General features: G+C 68.9%; 1 protein-coding gene across 34 annotated transcripts in view; it reads left to right on the top strand.

The window, feature by feature from the left end:
* Window positions 1-13,720, top strand: part of PLEC (plectin) — a 54,874-nt gene that overhangs the window by 23,003 nt on the left and 18,151 nt on the right. For 5 of the 34 annotated variants that reach the window (XM_077847600.1, XM_077847601.1, XM_077847614.1 and 2 more), the window contains 13 exons: window positions 8,660-8,721; window positions 8,951-8,965; window positions 9,077-9,166; window positions 9,477-9,512; window positions 10,045-10,122; window positions 10,204-10,296; window positions 11,059-11,225; window positions 11,898-12,013; window positions 12,091-12,197; window positions 12,275-12,394; window positions 12,471-12,566; window positions 12,747-12,874; window positions 13,127-13,220. In XM_077847600.1, coding sequence (XP_077703726.1) covers window positions 8,660-8,721; window positions 8,951-8,965; window positions 9,077-9,166; window positions 9,477-9,512; window positions 10,045-10,122; window positions 10,204-10,296; window positions 11,059-11,225; window positions 11,898-12,013; window positions 12,091-12,197; window positions 12,275-12,394; window positions 12,471-12,566; window positions 12,747-12,874; window positions 13,127-13,220 — 1,202 coding nt within the window. Of the gene's footprint in view, window positions 1-1,764; window positions 1,827-3,320; window positions 3,482-4,064; window positions 4,366-5,551; window positions 5,703-7,866; window positions 8,083-8,659; window positions 8,737-8,950; window positions 8,966-9,076; window positions 9,167-9,476; window positions 9,513-10,044; window positions 10,123-10,203; window positions 10,297-11,058; window positions 11,226-11,897; window positions 12,014-12,090; window positions 12,198-12,274; window positions 12,395-12,470; window positions 12,567-12,746; window positions 12,875-13,126; window positions 13,221-13,720 lie in introns of those variants that run through there. The other 29 variants (XM_077847603.1, XM_077847617.1, XM_077847623.1 and 26 more) reach the window with 22 other exon arrangements.

Genomic DNA, 13,720 nt, shown 5'->3' with positions numbered 1-13,720 from the left:
GACTGTGGGCTCTCCCCGGGGCCTTGGATGGGATGCTTGGCCTCCCCAAACTCTGGCCAATGGGCCATTGACTAGCATCCAGGGGCCAAGTCCCAGCCCGGGGGGCCTGCTGCCCTTGCCACCGGGGCTCCTTCCCTCTCTCCCTCTTGGATCGTGGGTGTGGTGAGCGTGAGCTCCTCGTTCCTTTCCTCTCCTTCCTTCCTTGTCTGTGGCCAGGCTGGGCGGGCAGATGGTAGCAGGGCCAGGCGGGGGACTGGGTGTGGCCGCAGTGGGCAGAGCGGAGGGCACCCCCAGCCCCGACGGAGGTGACTCAGTGTTCCCTCCCAGCCGCAGCCACAGGCAGCAGCTCAGAGTTTCCAACAGGAAATGAACTCCAGCTCCAGGCTGAGTCAGCCCTGCGGGTGTGGGCTCCCCAAGGGCCGAGCGCAGGCCCCGGGGGCCACCCTAACTGGGGGCGCCTAGAGCATGCTGGGGGCCGGCTACGGTGCAGGCACATCCTGGGCCGTGGGGTGGTGATGGCTCCACACTCAGGCTGCGCCTGGGATCGCCGACTTCTCAGGGTCTGAAAGTACCACCATGCAGACCCCTAACTGCCCAGCCCTGTGCCCCCATCAGCTGCTAGAAGGGCGGCGGCAGCCGCGTGTGGAGCCGAGGCACCGACCACCCGAATGGCCTCGGCCAGTGGGTCGCCTGCGCCCGTTGGCCCTGGCCCGTGGATGCCGCGGGGTGCTGGGTGCCTCACTATGTTGTTCCCACCCGTGAGCCCTGGGGCCTGCTCAGCTGCGGGGAGGCCCTCTGCTGCTCGTTCAGCCCCGGCCTGGCAGGGAAGCCCCCACATCTGGGGATGGACTGGCTGAGGACCGAGGCAGCCAGACGTGGCTTTAGGGGCCACCAGGGAGGCCCCAAGGGCTGAGGGGCGGTGGCAGCAGCGGCTGCAGGGGGGGGCCACAGGGCGGGGTCCAGGCCTTGGGGCTGCAGCTGCGGGGGGCTCGGGTTTGCTTTCTGTGGTGCAGAGGCTCTCGTGTGTGAACTTCAGGTACTTTCCAAACAGCATTGCCTTGCCCCGGCCGCGCTCCACAGCGGGGGTGCTCCTGCGGCCGCACAGGTGGCCTTGGGGACTGGCTGCTGCCCACCCCACCGTGTCCCTGGACTTCCCGTGTGGCACGCGCGACCCAGAGGGAGCCCGGGCCCAGCATGCACAGCTACCTTGCTCTTTTTCATGGCCACGTAGTGCCACGCGCTGGGCTGGGTCTCTGCAACAGTCACTAGCTTTGTGTCTGCACCTGTGCGCGTTGGCTGGGGTGTGCGTACGACTCGGCGGGTCCTCGGAGCCGGGTTGTGGCAGGATTAGGTTTGCCCCTGCCCCGGGCCTGTTTGGTGGGGTGGGAAGATGCATGGAGGAGGGCAGAGCCCGTGGGCTGGGGCTGAGCCGGCTGTGGGGTCTGTGCTGGGGGGACGGATGAGGATGGCGGGGAGGGGTGGGCCCGTGGGCAGGGCAGGGCAGGCATCCCTCGGCAGGACTGGCGGGCCCTGTGCGCTGCACTGAGGCTCGGGGATTTGGGGCAGGACCTGTACTCTGTACCACCTGGGCTGGTTGGACCCGTCGGTCCAGCGGGCTTCAGCTCTGCTGCTTCGGCTCCGCTCGGCTCACTAAGGGGTGGCCATGAGGAGGAGTCACAGCTCCCGGGGCTGGGTGGGGAGGCCAGGGCCTGAGTGAGCCCTCCCTCTGCCTCCCACCCTTCCCTCCTTCCTGCCGTCCCTGCCTTTCCTCCCGCCGGTCGCCATGGACAGGTACAGCATGGAGGAGCTGATCCAGCTGGGCCAAGGTAGGCGGTGCCCGGCGGGCTGCGGGGCGGATGGGCTCCAGGCGGGCAGCCTGTGGCTGGGGCCCGGGGCGCTGGCAGTGCCTGCCTGGGATGCCAGCAGGCAGAGATGCAGGGATGAGCTGGGCTCTGTCTCAGAGCTGCCCGGGCGGTGTCTGGCGTGGGGATGGCCATGAGGATGGCCGGAGGCATCTGGAGGGGAAAGGCCCTGCCCCAGGTGGGCGGTGGGGGGCTGCGCTGCCCTGGAGGGGCCCCCTAGCCTGATGGAGCTGGCCTCCCACTGACTGGTGAGTCCCGGGCTCCTCTGAGGCTTTGGTCAGAGCCAGCTACCCCAGGCCATTTCTCACCCATGAGCTTCTGAAATGTGGGATTGGCCAGCTGGAGGTTTGGGGCCCCAGGCCCTGAGTTCATAACTCCTGGTCTCCCCCATCGACCACATTGCCTTGTCCCCAGCTGCCTTGTCCCCAGCATCAGAGGCCGAGCTTGGTCTGCTGTGCTTTGCTGCAGGGTGACCACATGTGCCAGACACTGCCTGGGCTCAGAGTACAGCCTCGTGTGGCCAGAGGCAAGCCCGTCCCTTTCCTGGGCTCCTCATCTGCAGCGCCCAGAGGATAGCACAAGGGACCGGGCTCTCTGAGATTGAAATACAATGGTGCTTCACACACAGGAAATGCTACAAAATAGGATATAAATCCTTCCCTCTGGCCCTTAACTCTTTGTCTGCCGGGGCCTGAGGGTGCCTGGGAGCAGAGAGGGAGTACGGTGAGCCCTCCCCACGTCCTGTCTCCAGCCACGCTGAGGTCTGGGTCTCCAGGATGGGATCTACAGGCCGCCAGCCCCAGGCCTCCTGCACACCAAAGGCTGCTGGGGGTTCTGGGGTGGGGCCAGGGCAGGCCTGGGAACAGCCTGGGGCAGGGCCCTACAGCCCTGTGCTGGGGGGGCTGGCAAGTGTTCACGTGGCTCAGCCCGGTTTGGGGCAACCTGGATGCCTGGCTAGTGCTGTGACCTTGGGGAGCTATTCTGTCTCCCCTGGGCCAGGTGTTGTGTTGAGTGACTTGTGTGGGGCCCTCTGGGAGAAAGGGAGCCAAGTTCCCCTTGCCCTTGTGGCCTTCCCCGAGTGCAGCCCCACTACCTCCTGCACCCTGAGTGGCCGGCAGGGCGGGCAGGGTGGGCAGGGCAGGGGCTGCATCTCCTCCCGTGGGACACGAGCCCCCCAAGCTTCAATGTCAGTGCTAGGCCTTTTTCCGAGGTGGATTCTGACGCCAGGTGGCTTCTTATTATTAGAATCATGGGTAGGAGCCTGGGGGGGAGTGTCGGGTGGCGCCGCCCAGCCACACTGGACTCCAGCGAGGGCCTGGGCCCCAGTGCCCTAGCTCTGCACGTCATGTTCTAAGTCTGGACAAATGACGGGCCTTGCTTGCCCTCCTCAGATATTTATATCCCCCCCCCCCCCGGCCCCCTGCCCACCCCTCCCCTCCCCCATGGACACAGGCACTGCTGCTGACAGCGGCTCCGCCAGCCGTGCCCTCCTCCCACCGCCACCGCCACCGCGGGGCTCGCGGCCACCTCAGAAGGGTCTGTGACCCTCCCGCAGCCTGCTCCTGCTCCCTGTCTGCCCTGTGGGCCCCCGCCGCTGTCCCTAATGAAGATCGTGCCGGGTAGGTGAGAGCCCACAGGGGGCCCTGGGGGCGGCAGCGGGCAGGAGGCTCTGTCCTCACTTCCCTGCGCACACCCTGCCCTCCCAGGCCATCACCCCGCCCTCCCTTCAACCCTGTTCCTGTTCACCATCCCACATGGGGTCTGGGGGCTCTGGGGGGGTGCTTGTCATCAAGGGTGGTTGGGTCAGCTACAAGCCTGAGGGTCCGGTGGGGGCTGGGGCGCTGGCATCTCCCCCCCACCCCCCGGGTGCCTGGCAGCTGTCACCAGAGGGCTTCTTGGAGGCAGAGTGGGGTACTAGGACACCGCAGTCACCTCCCGGGGAGGCAGGGGGTGCCCAGGCCCAGGCTGTGCTGGGGGGGGGCAGGCTGTGCGTCACTAAGGCCCCTCCTCCCGGCGGGTGTGGCTGCGGGTAAGCAGGGGTTAAGGCTCCAGCTAACCTTGAGCGTGCTGGCTCTGCGTAGGGACAGCTGAACAGGGTGCAGCGGGAGGTGGGTGGGGAGCTCCGAGTGGCCGAGTGGCCGAGTGGCCGAGAGGGAGGAGGGAGAGGAGGCGGGCAGGAGCACAGTTGGTGCCGGGGCCAGGACTAGTCCCCGGGGCGCCAGGCAGCCGGTGCGGCAGGGCGGTCTTGCAGGCTGGGCGGTCCCGGGTCCTGGGGCGCCCCCCCTCCACACCCGCCTTCCAGGCCGGGAAGGGAGGAATCCACCGGTCGCTGGCAGCCGGTTCCGAAGGGCGGCTTCCCCTGCTCTGCCCGCCGCCTGCAGCCCCAGAGCCATGGAGCCCTCGGGCAGCCTGTTTCCTTCACTGGTGGTCGTGGGCCATGTCGTTACCCTGGCCGCCGTGTGGCACTGGCGCAGGGGGCGCTGGCGGGTGCAGGATGTGCAAGGTAAGCGCCTCTGGCAGCTACCACCTGGCCGAGCCGGGCTGCGGTCTCCAGCCACCGCCCCTGCCTGGTGGCTGGAGGCGGGGCGGGGTGAGGGGCCGCCTCCTTCCCACTTCAGGACTTCCCTGTGCCCTCCCTTTCCTGTCCCAGGGCTAAGCACCAGCACACAGTTGGAGAGCGGAGGCCCCCCCCCCCCCCCATCCTGCATGAAGACCCTGTCGGTTTCCCTGGGGTAGGGCCAAGGTTCAGTGTGGTTCCCTCAGCCTGGAGCCCTGTCCTGGGCAGGTGGGTGGAGAGCAGGCCGGGGCAGGTGGCTCCAGACCAGGGCCAGGAGCAGTTACAGCAGAGCCCACCCCCCGCGGCAAGTGGAGGCCTCTCCCTAGCTGCCAGCACCAGGGACTGTCAACACAGAAACCACAGCTGGCAGGTGTAGGGCAGGTGCAGGGCTGGTGTCCTGGGGCAGGTCTTGGGAGAGGCTCTTGCCCTGGACTGAGGAGGGGCTGGGCCTCAGTGCCCTCGGCCCAGGCCCAGGACTGCCGTGGGGGCAGGCGGCCGAGCGGGCCTATCCACGGCTCAAAGTCACCGGCTCTGGGCGACAGCCCAGCCCAGGAGAGGGTGGGGCCTGTCTCCTCCAGTGAATGGAGCCAGGTGGGGCCCTGGGACCTGGGCTCCCAGGATGTAGAGTGGGTGCGCCCACCTTGCAGAGGCGCGCCCGCCGCGAGGGTGGCCAGTGCGGAGCCTGGAGGGTCTGCGCGGTCTCAGCCTGGGAACCAGAGCCGCTGGACCCAGGGGCTGAGTCAGGATGGGGCTTCTAGGCGTGGCTTTGGGGACTGGGGAGCCGGGTGACTCAGCTGCGGGGGCGTCCAATAAAACGCATGGGGCCGCGGCTTCTCCCCCCTCGGTGGGTGGCCCTGTCCCCACGTGGGTAAGGGGCAGCCCCGGTGCTCCCCGGAGCATTGGCCCCTCGGGGGCCTGGAGGGCGGGTTCCCGACTCCTGGGCGCCCTGAGGCTCCCCCGCGTTCCCAGGCTCCGGGCCTCCCTGAGCCTCCCGGGCCGCGGGGTCCTCCCTCCCGAGTAGGGGCGCGGCCTCCCGGTGCTGGGCGGGTGGGGCAGGTTCCTCGCCGGTGGCACCGCCCCGCAGCCTGGCGGGCGTGGGCCCAGGGCAGAGGTCGCCGCCGTCCTCCTTGCTCGTGGCGCCCAGGCTATGGCGGCGGCGGGCACCAGGCGGGCGGGCGGCGCCTTCGCGCTGCGGGAGGTGCTGCTGGAGCGGCCATGCTGGCTGGACGGGGGCTGCGAGCGGGCCCGCCGGGGCTACCTGTATGGGCAGCTGTGCTGCGCAGGTGGGTGCGGCTGCGGGGGCTGGGGGGGGCACCAGGTGCAACCCCACCCCGCGTTGCTCCGGAAACACCTGGGCAGGAAGGCGGCTGCCCGCGGGTTCCTTATCTGCCGAGGGGGATGGGCAGGTGGGCGGGGGCCTGGACGGAGGAGGCGGGGAGGCGGGGAACAGGCGGGGCGAGGCTGTGCGCTAGGCCTTCAGCCTCCCTGCTGCCCTCCGTGGCCTCCGCCACCCTCGCTGTAGGGCTCCCATCCCAGGAGCGTCCACTGGCCGTGGGAACTCCAACCATAGTCTGCACATCTGTAGAGGGACACGATGATACGCCTCAGAGGGTCGTGGGCAGCTCTAGGGGACACTGGCTGCGGCAGAAAATCGTGCCTTGGACAGTAAAGGGTCAAGCAGACGTGCAGGACCCCCGGTGCAGGGGCGAGGGGGGCGACTGCGTATGCGGTCGCGCTGGAGGCCGTCCAGCCAGTGAGGGCACTCGGGCTGTGCCAGCCTGGGCGAGGTTGCCTGTTGTTTCAGGGTCTGAATCTCAGGGACCAGGGATGGGGCAATCTAATCTACGGCCCCGGGGGCAGGGCCAGGCCGGCCAGGCTGGGAGGAGAAGACTTTGGAGGCCAAGGGACAGGAGTAGCTCCCAGGAAGGAGGCACCAGAGGCAGGACGCTTCCCCTTCCCTGGGGGCCCGGCATCCGTGGAGACCTCGAGTGGCAGAAAGCCGGGCCTGGGATGGGGGTTCACCCAGTGTCACTCGGGCCCTGGCTGCTGCTTGTCCTAGAAGTCCCCGCGTCCACGTGCTGGCCCACTGCCAGGGGCCTGAGATAGCTGTGCTCCTCACCAGGAGGGGCCCCACCTCCCCGTTGGTGCAGGGCCAGCCCAGAGGGTGCCGGGGGCAGGTGTTCAATACAGGCTTCTAAGACCCAGGCTTCTAAGACTCTGGGTGCCAGGCTTCCTGACCTGAGGACTGGCAGTGGGGGGGCCGTGGGCGTCAGATTTGGGATGTTGGAGGGCTTGGGGAAGGTGAAGAGCTGAGGACGTGTGGTGGGATGCTGGGGACTGCTGAGCCAGGCTGAGCCAAGCCTCCCAGGTTGCCTCCTCAGGTCACCTCCCGTCCCCAGGCCCTGCAGGAGGGCGTGGGGTCTCCTGCGTCTCTAGTCAGGTTCAGCTCACAGTGTCCACCGCCAGCCCGGTGGTCTGCCTGTCACCAAATGTGGGGGGCAGTGGGCTGTGGCCAGCCGGGCCTGAGCGCCCGTTACCCCGTGGTGTTAGGGTGCCCTCCCGTGGCCACGGAGGGGCAGCACGGACGGGGTGGGGCGAGCTTTTCCCGGAACGCCGGCGGGAGGCTCAGGGTGGGGGGTCAGCGGCTCACAGCTGGATCACATCAAGCCAGATGCTCTGACTGGAAAATTCTTGCGGCTATTTGGGCGGCTGGGGCAGTCCCAGTGACGGCCCTGGGCGGGAGGGAGCCCGACGGCACCCCTGCACCCTCTGCCCCCCCACCTTTACAGCCCCCAGGAGCTGTTATCGGAGAGCCCCGCCCAATTGCGCACAGGCCCCAGGTGTGGCTTCCTTTCCTGTGAGTCACTGCACTTAGGACCCTCCCCAGCCGTGACTCACTGGCCGCCCCCTGCACCCCGTGCTCCCCACTGCCCCCTGTACACCTCCCCCCAGCGCCCGCCCCGAGGTCCTCCTGCAGACTGGCGCTGGGCGGGCCTGCCCGATGAGTCAGCGCTCAGCTATGTGCGGCTCCTGCCAGCTCTGCCTCCGACGGGGGCACTGCTGGTGGGGGGGGGCACTGCTCGCAGGGATGGGGGCAGCCCCCGGGGCCAGGCCAGCACAGGGCCAAGGTGGCCCCCGGGCAGGGGGCCGGGGCACCGGGGCAAGGGTCCGTGAGGGGGTGGCGTTGCCAGGGCTGTGGGGAAAAGATGGTCTCTGCTCCCCCGAGCCAGCAGTCCCTCAGCTCCTGTCGCTGCCGGCGTGCCGGGTCCCCTCGCGCCCCTGGGTGTCCCCCTGGGACTGTGGCGGGCCGGGTGGGTGAGGAAAGCCCGGGGTTTCCTGTTTCTGTGGGGCCGCGGGTGTGGCCCTGGGGGCGGGGCCGCCTCCTTCGGGAGGGTGGCAGGGCGGGTGGGGCCGGGGCGGGGACAGCACCAGGGAGTCCGGGCCGGGAGTGGCCTGGCCAACTCCTCTTGGAGCGGGCGAGCAAGAGCGAGTCCCGTGCAGGCGCCGGAGTCGCCTGTGCCACAAGGCCGCCAGCCCACACCTGGGGCAGCATGTCTCAGCGCCGGCTCCGCGTGCCCGAGCCCGAGGGCCTGGGGCCCAAGAGGACCAGCTCGGAGGACAACCTGTACCTGGCTGTACTCAGGGCCTCGGAGGGCAAGAAAGGTAGTGGGCGCTCCCCTCGGCCGGGCAGGGCAGGGCAGGGCAGGCGAGCTGGGGGAGCGCCCAGTTCCTGCCGCGCCGCAGGAAGCTGCAGGAAGCCTGGCACGGACTGGGGACCCTGGAGGGGCCGAGAGTAGGGAGCAGGCTGAGGCCCAGGTGCAGAGCTGGGGGAGGGGTGGCCCTGGGCAAGGCTGGCGCCAGCCCCAACTATAGGGCTGCTTGGGTGGGACGCCCGCTGCCCTGTTGGGGGGTCTGCCTTCCCCTCGGCCACCCTGGCCGGTCCTGGGTCCAGGCTGGGAACCTTCTGCCCAGGTCTCCGGAGGTGGCGCGTGTGGGGTGGGGCCGGCCAGGACTTGCCCTCTGGGCTCTCGGGGCGCCTCCAGCTCCGGACCCTCCCATCTCCACAGGGACTCGACGGCGCCCCCGAGCCCCCCCCCCCCCCCCCCGCCCTCGCGGCCTCCTGTGGGTGCTCTGGAGGCTGCAGGTCGTCGGGGGCTGCCCCCGCCGTGTCTGCCTGGCAGTCACCCCGGCCCCTGCGGGTCCTCCCGGGCCCCGGGTAACCTGGCTTTGTCTCCCCCAGATGAACGGGATCGTGTGCAGAAGAAAACCTTCACCAAGTGGGTGAACAAACACCTCATCAAGGTTGGTGGTGCGCGTGTGCGTGGCCGCAGGCAGAGCCGCGTGGGTGGGGGTGAAGGGGGGTGCCCCGGCCCCGCGCCAGAGCAAGGGCTGCCCACTGCTGGCCTGGGGCTCAGCTCTCCTCTCTGAAACCTGTTCTTTTCTCTTCTCCCTGCCTCCTCACGCTGCTCCTGTCTCTTCTTCCCTTCTTCTTCCTCCTCCTCCTCTTTCTCGGCCTCCTGCTCTCCCGTAGCACTGGAGGGCAGAGGTAGGTGCTCCGTGGACGTGGGATATGTGGTGGGGTCTGTGCCCGCCCCCGGCCAGGGCCCGTGGGTGGCCGTGGGGGCCGCGCCGCAGCCCAGTACCTCTGTCCCCACAGGCCCAGAGACACATCAGTGACCTGTATGAAGACCTCCGCGATGGCCACAACCTCATCTCCCTGCTGGAGGTGCTCTCGGGGGACAGCCTGGTGCGTGTGCCCGCCCACCTGCCCCCTCTGGGGCCCCGCCTGCCTTTCACCTGGACACCCCCGCCTGCCTTCCTGCACTGGGGCCTTTCCCACACGCCCACTCCACGTCCAGCCTGGCCTAGGCCCCTGGAGTGCTGGGCCCAGCCTGGGAGTGGCCCCGACCCCCGTGCGAGGGCTCCCGACCCTCCTGCTCTTCGTGTCAGGCCCTGACCCAGTAACCTCACCCTCTGCTCTGCTTTGGTTTCTCTGCTGCTTGGACTGTGAACCTTGGCCTCTGCCCTTTACCCTATGCCCTGCTCTGGCCGGGCAGCCAAGAGAGCGGGACGTAATCAGGAGCTCGCGCCTGGTGAGTGGTTGCGCGTGCTGGTTGAGGCAGCGCGTGGGCTCCCCGAGACCGGGAGCCCAGCTCACCTGGGGCTGGTGGCCAGTCTGGCTCGGCCCGTGCCTGGCGCTTGGGCAGGTGGCCGGCTGCCTGATGTCCTGCCTGTTGCAGTGCCCGGGGCTGGGTCTGGGACCCAGCGGGGCCGCCACGCCATCCAGGAGGACCCCTCCCCCAGTGCCATTGCCCTCCACCCGCGGCTTCCTGGCTCCTGTCCCCTCCCACCCCTTCCTTCCTCCCTACAGCCTGAGCCTGGCTGCCGGACTTCCAAAGCCCCTGCTGGGCCTGGCCCCTGGGCCAGCGGCCTCCCTTCTCTGGCTGGGGAGGGTGAGGGGAACTGGGGGCATGGGCAGGGCTGCCGCCCGCCTGGGGGAAGACCCGCAGTCGGGTTAGCGCAGAGGCCGTGGGGGTTCTGAGGGCAGGCTGGGGCTGCTGCTGGCGGGCGGACGGTGCCCGTGCTCTGGGGGGGGCCGCTGATTGGCTGCGCCTCTTCTCACAGCCCCGGGAGAAGGGCAGGATGCGCTTCCATAAGCTGCAGAACGTTCAGATCGCCCTGGACTACCTCCGACACCGCCAGGTGAGACTGCCCACCTGGCTGCTGGCCCCGACCCCCCTCCCCGGCTGCCCACTGGTACGACTGAGCCTCGTTTGCCCGCAGGTGAAGTTGGTGAACATCAGGAATGATGACATCGCGGATGGCAACCCCAAGCTGACCCTCGGCCTGATCTGGACAATCATCCTGCACTTCCAGGTAGGGCCTCCGGGACTGGCCAGCGTCTGACTGAGTGTGCGGCCCCCGAGCCGGGGCCCCTGGCGTCCTGGCACCGCGGAACCTTCCCGCCAGCCCCGGCCCTGCACAGTCTCCGTGGCCTGAGGGCCCAGGGCTTTTGGGGCCTGCTGTACGGTGCCCTCTGGCCCCAGCTGGGCAGGGCCCGAAGAGCCTCCCTGCAGAGGAATGCGTCCTCTGTGTGCTGCAGCCTCCCGCCCTGGGAGGACTGGGGAGAAGCGTGCTGTGCACCGGCTGACTCACCCGTTGCCTGCTCTGTCCGCACAGGAAGCCACAAATCTAAGAGCTGAGCAGGCAGGGAGGCTGGCTGGCACGGCAGCTGAGTCACATAGGCTGGCAGGCCGACAGACAGACAGGCTGCCAGCCATCCCGGGCCCCTCCTGCAGCTAGAGAGGGGCTGGTGTACCCCCCCACCATGGTGGCCTTTCCGAGGCCTGGGGCTGCTGGGCCAGCTCGGGGGCCCTCAGCTGCTCCCCGTGGCCCAGCCCCCCTCGACTCAGGGAGGCGTCCGGGTACCCACCACGTGAGGGTAGCATGGACAGGGGGCCCTGACCTGCACCGCAGCGCCGAGACGTGGGTCCCCGTGACACCCCTGACGTGGGAGGGACCCCGGGAGGCCTCACTGTGCCTCGGCTGCCTGGCAGCTCCCGTGTACTTCAACGGGAGGCCATGGGTGGCGGCAGGGCCCGCGGCCGCAGCTGAGCACGTGCCCACTGCGCGGGGCAGATCTCGGACATCCAGGTGAGCGGGCAGTCAGAGGACATGACGGCCAAGGAGAAGCTCCTGCTGTGGTCACAGCGCATGGTGGAGGGCTACCAGGGCCTGCGCTGTGACAACTTCACTTCCAGCTGGCGTGACGGTCGCCTCTTCAACGCCATCATTCACCGGCACAGGTACATGAGCTGTCCTCTCCCCGCCCCCCCGGGGCTTGGGGCAATCCAAACAGGTCAGGGCCGGGCCGGTGGCAGGAGGTGCATCTGCCACAGACTGGAACCCGCTGCCCAGGGGATGGGTGCCAGCCCCAGCCCACCCCGCAGGTAGGGTGCTGGCAGGCCTAGCCCCACCCACGTCCCTCCCTCCTCGGCCCGGGGCCTTTCCAGAAGTTTCGGTGGCTTCTTTGAAGCAGGATGGCCCGTGGGCGAGTGGTTCTCAGAGCCGGGAGTCTCAGGCTCCACGTGGCCGCCCCAGAAGGGGCCAGGGAGCCCAGACCACGGGGGGAATGGCCCTCAGTGGACCTCTGCTCCCACCCAGGGCCTGGGGCCTGGTGGACAGGGCAGCCACAGGACCCCTGGGCCGACTGGTACCCTCTGCATGGTGTGTCCCCCCGTGTCTCTGCCCACTGTAGGCCCCTTGAGCCCCCGGGGGCGAGGCCCAAAGTTCACAGCGTCCTACACGGGGCCACATAGGTGGGCAGTACTGGGCACTAGTGGGCGGGTGCTGTAGTTTTCAGGGTGAGCGTGGGGTCGGGGTTCCCTGTTTGCAGGTGGAGGACTCTGTCCCTCTGTGCCCATCTGTGCTGACCTACCGTGGGCGCCTCAGTGTCCCACCCGCCCCTTTGCCCACAGGCCCATGCTCATCGACATGAGCAAGGTGTATCGTCAGACCAACCTGGAGAACCTAGACCAGGCCTTCTCCGTGGCAGAGCGGGACCTGGGCGTGACCCGGCTCCTGGACCCTGAGGGTGCGTGCCCCTCCCCCTGCCCCCTGTCACCCCCGTGCAGCCTCCACCCCCTGCTGACACCCGCCCCTCCCACACAGATGTGGATGTCCCTCAGCCTGACGAGAAGTCCATCATCACCTACGTCTCCTCCTTGTACGACGCGATGCCCCGAGTACCTGACGTGCAGGATGGGGTGAAGGCCAACGTGCGTGCCGGCCGGGTGGGCTGGTGGGGGTGGGCTGGGCGGCCCACGGTCCCTCACGGCCTCTCGCTCGCCCCCAGGAGCTGCAGCTGCGCTGGCAGGAGTACCGGGAGCTGGTGGTGCTGCTGCTGCAGTGGATGCGGCACCACACTGCCGCCTTCGAGGAGCACAGGTTCCCGTCCAGCTTTGAAGAGATCGAGGTAGGCCTGGTCCCTCGCCCGGGTCCCCTGCCCCCCGCAGGGCCCAGGAGGGCTGCTGACACTGTTTCCTACACAGATTTTGTGGTGCCAGTTCTTGAAATTTAAGGAGACGGAGCTTCCGGCCAAGGAGGCAGACAAGAACCGGTCCAAGGGCATCTACCAGTCCCTGGAGGTGAGTGGGTGACCCAGAGGTGAGGGCAGCGGGAGCACCCGGGGCTGAGTGAGGCCGTCCAAGGGGCTGGGCCCAGGGACCTGAAGGCCGGCATGGCCTCCTTGCTGAGGTTCTGGGACCAGGGCTGGGGTGGTGGTGGCTGGGTGGCTGGGCACCCCCCGACTTGGCGCCTGCCCACAGGGTGCGGTGCAAGCAGGCCAGCTCAAGGTGCCCCCCGGCTACCACCCCCTGGATGTGGAGAAGGAGTGGGGCAAGCTGCATGTGGCCATCCTAGATCGGGAGAAGCAGCTCCGGAGCGAATTTGAGAGGTGGGCGGGTGTGAGGGTGGGGGAGGCAGCTGTGGGTGGGGCCCCAGGGCAGCGGGAAGCCACCGGGGGGTGAGTCACTGCTAGAGGAGGAAACCACCCCCCGGGCTGGGAATCCCACAGAGGGGCCGGCTCGACTGCGGGCCGCAGGCCGGCAGGGAGGCCCGGGCAGGCGGCGAGGCCCGTATTCTGGAGCCACAAGCCTGGCGGGCAGACCCCACTCACGGCGGCTCCCGGGGGCCCTGTGAGCTGCAGGCTGGAGTGTCTTCAGCGCATCGTGAGCAAACTGCAGATGGAGGCTGGGCTGTGTGAGGAGCAGCTGAACCACGCCGACGCCCTGCTTCAGTCGGTGAGGGGAGGGGCGTGCAGGGCTCTGGGAGGCGGGAAGGGGGAAGGGGGGAAGGGGGTGGGGAGGAGGCGGGAAAGCCGGAGCCTGCCACGCCCTGTGGCCAGTGGGTGGAGAGCGGACCTAGCTCCACTCCTGGTGTGCTGCCAACTCTGATTGCTCCCTTTGGGCGGAGCTGGTGTCTGGGCACCAGGCAGGACAGCGGCGTAGCCAGGTCCAGGCCTGCCGGAGAGGCTCGTGGCCAGGGGAGGTGGTGGGGAGGCCCCAGGTCCACGGCGCCCAGCAGGAGCTTGTGGAAGGACCAGCTTGGTGAAGGGTGGGGCCTGGGAACGGGCACAGGACGGCCTGGGGGGTCTGGCCCCTTGGACCTAGCAGAGCCAGGGGTTCCTCTGGAGAGCCAGGGGCTGGCGGGCTGGCCAGAAGTGCACATCGGGAGCACGTGCAGGGCGGTGGGTGGCAGGTGGGGGCGGGGGGATGTGTCAGGACTGCGGCAGCCTGCCAGC

The sequence above is a fragment of the Canis aureus genome, chromosome 14, assembly GCF_053574225.1.
Source record: "Canis aureus isolate CA01 chromosome 14, VMU_Caureus_v.1.0, whole genome shotgun sequence".
In the NCBI taxonomy this organism is placed as follows: Eukaryota; Metazoa; Chordata; class Mammalia; order Carnivora; family Canidae; genus Canis; species Canis aureus.
The sequence above is the reverse complement of the archived record's forward strand: the minus strand, read 5'-3'. Positions and strand labels throughout refer to the sequence as shown.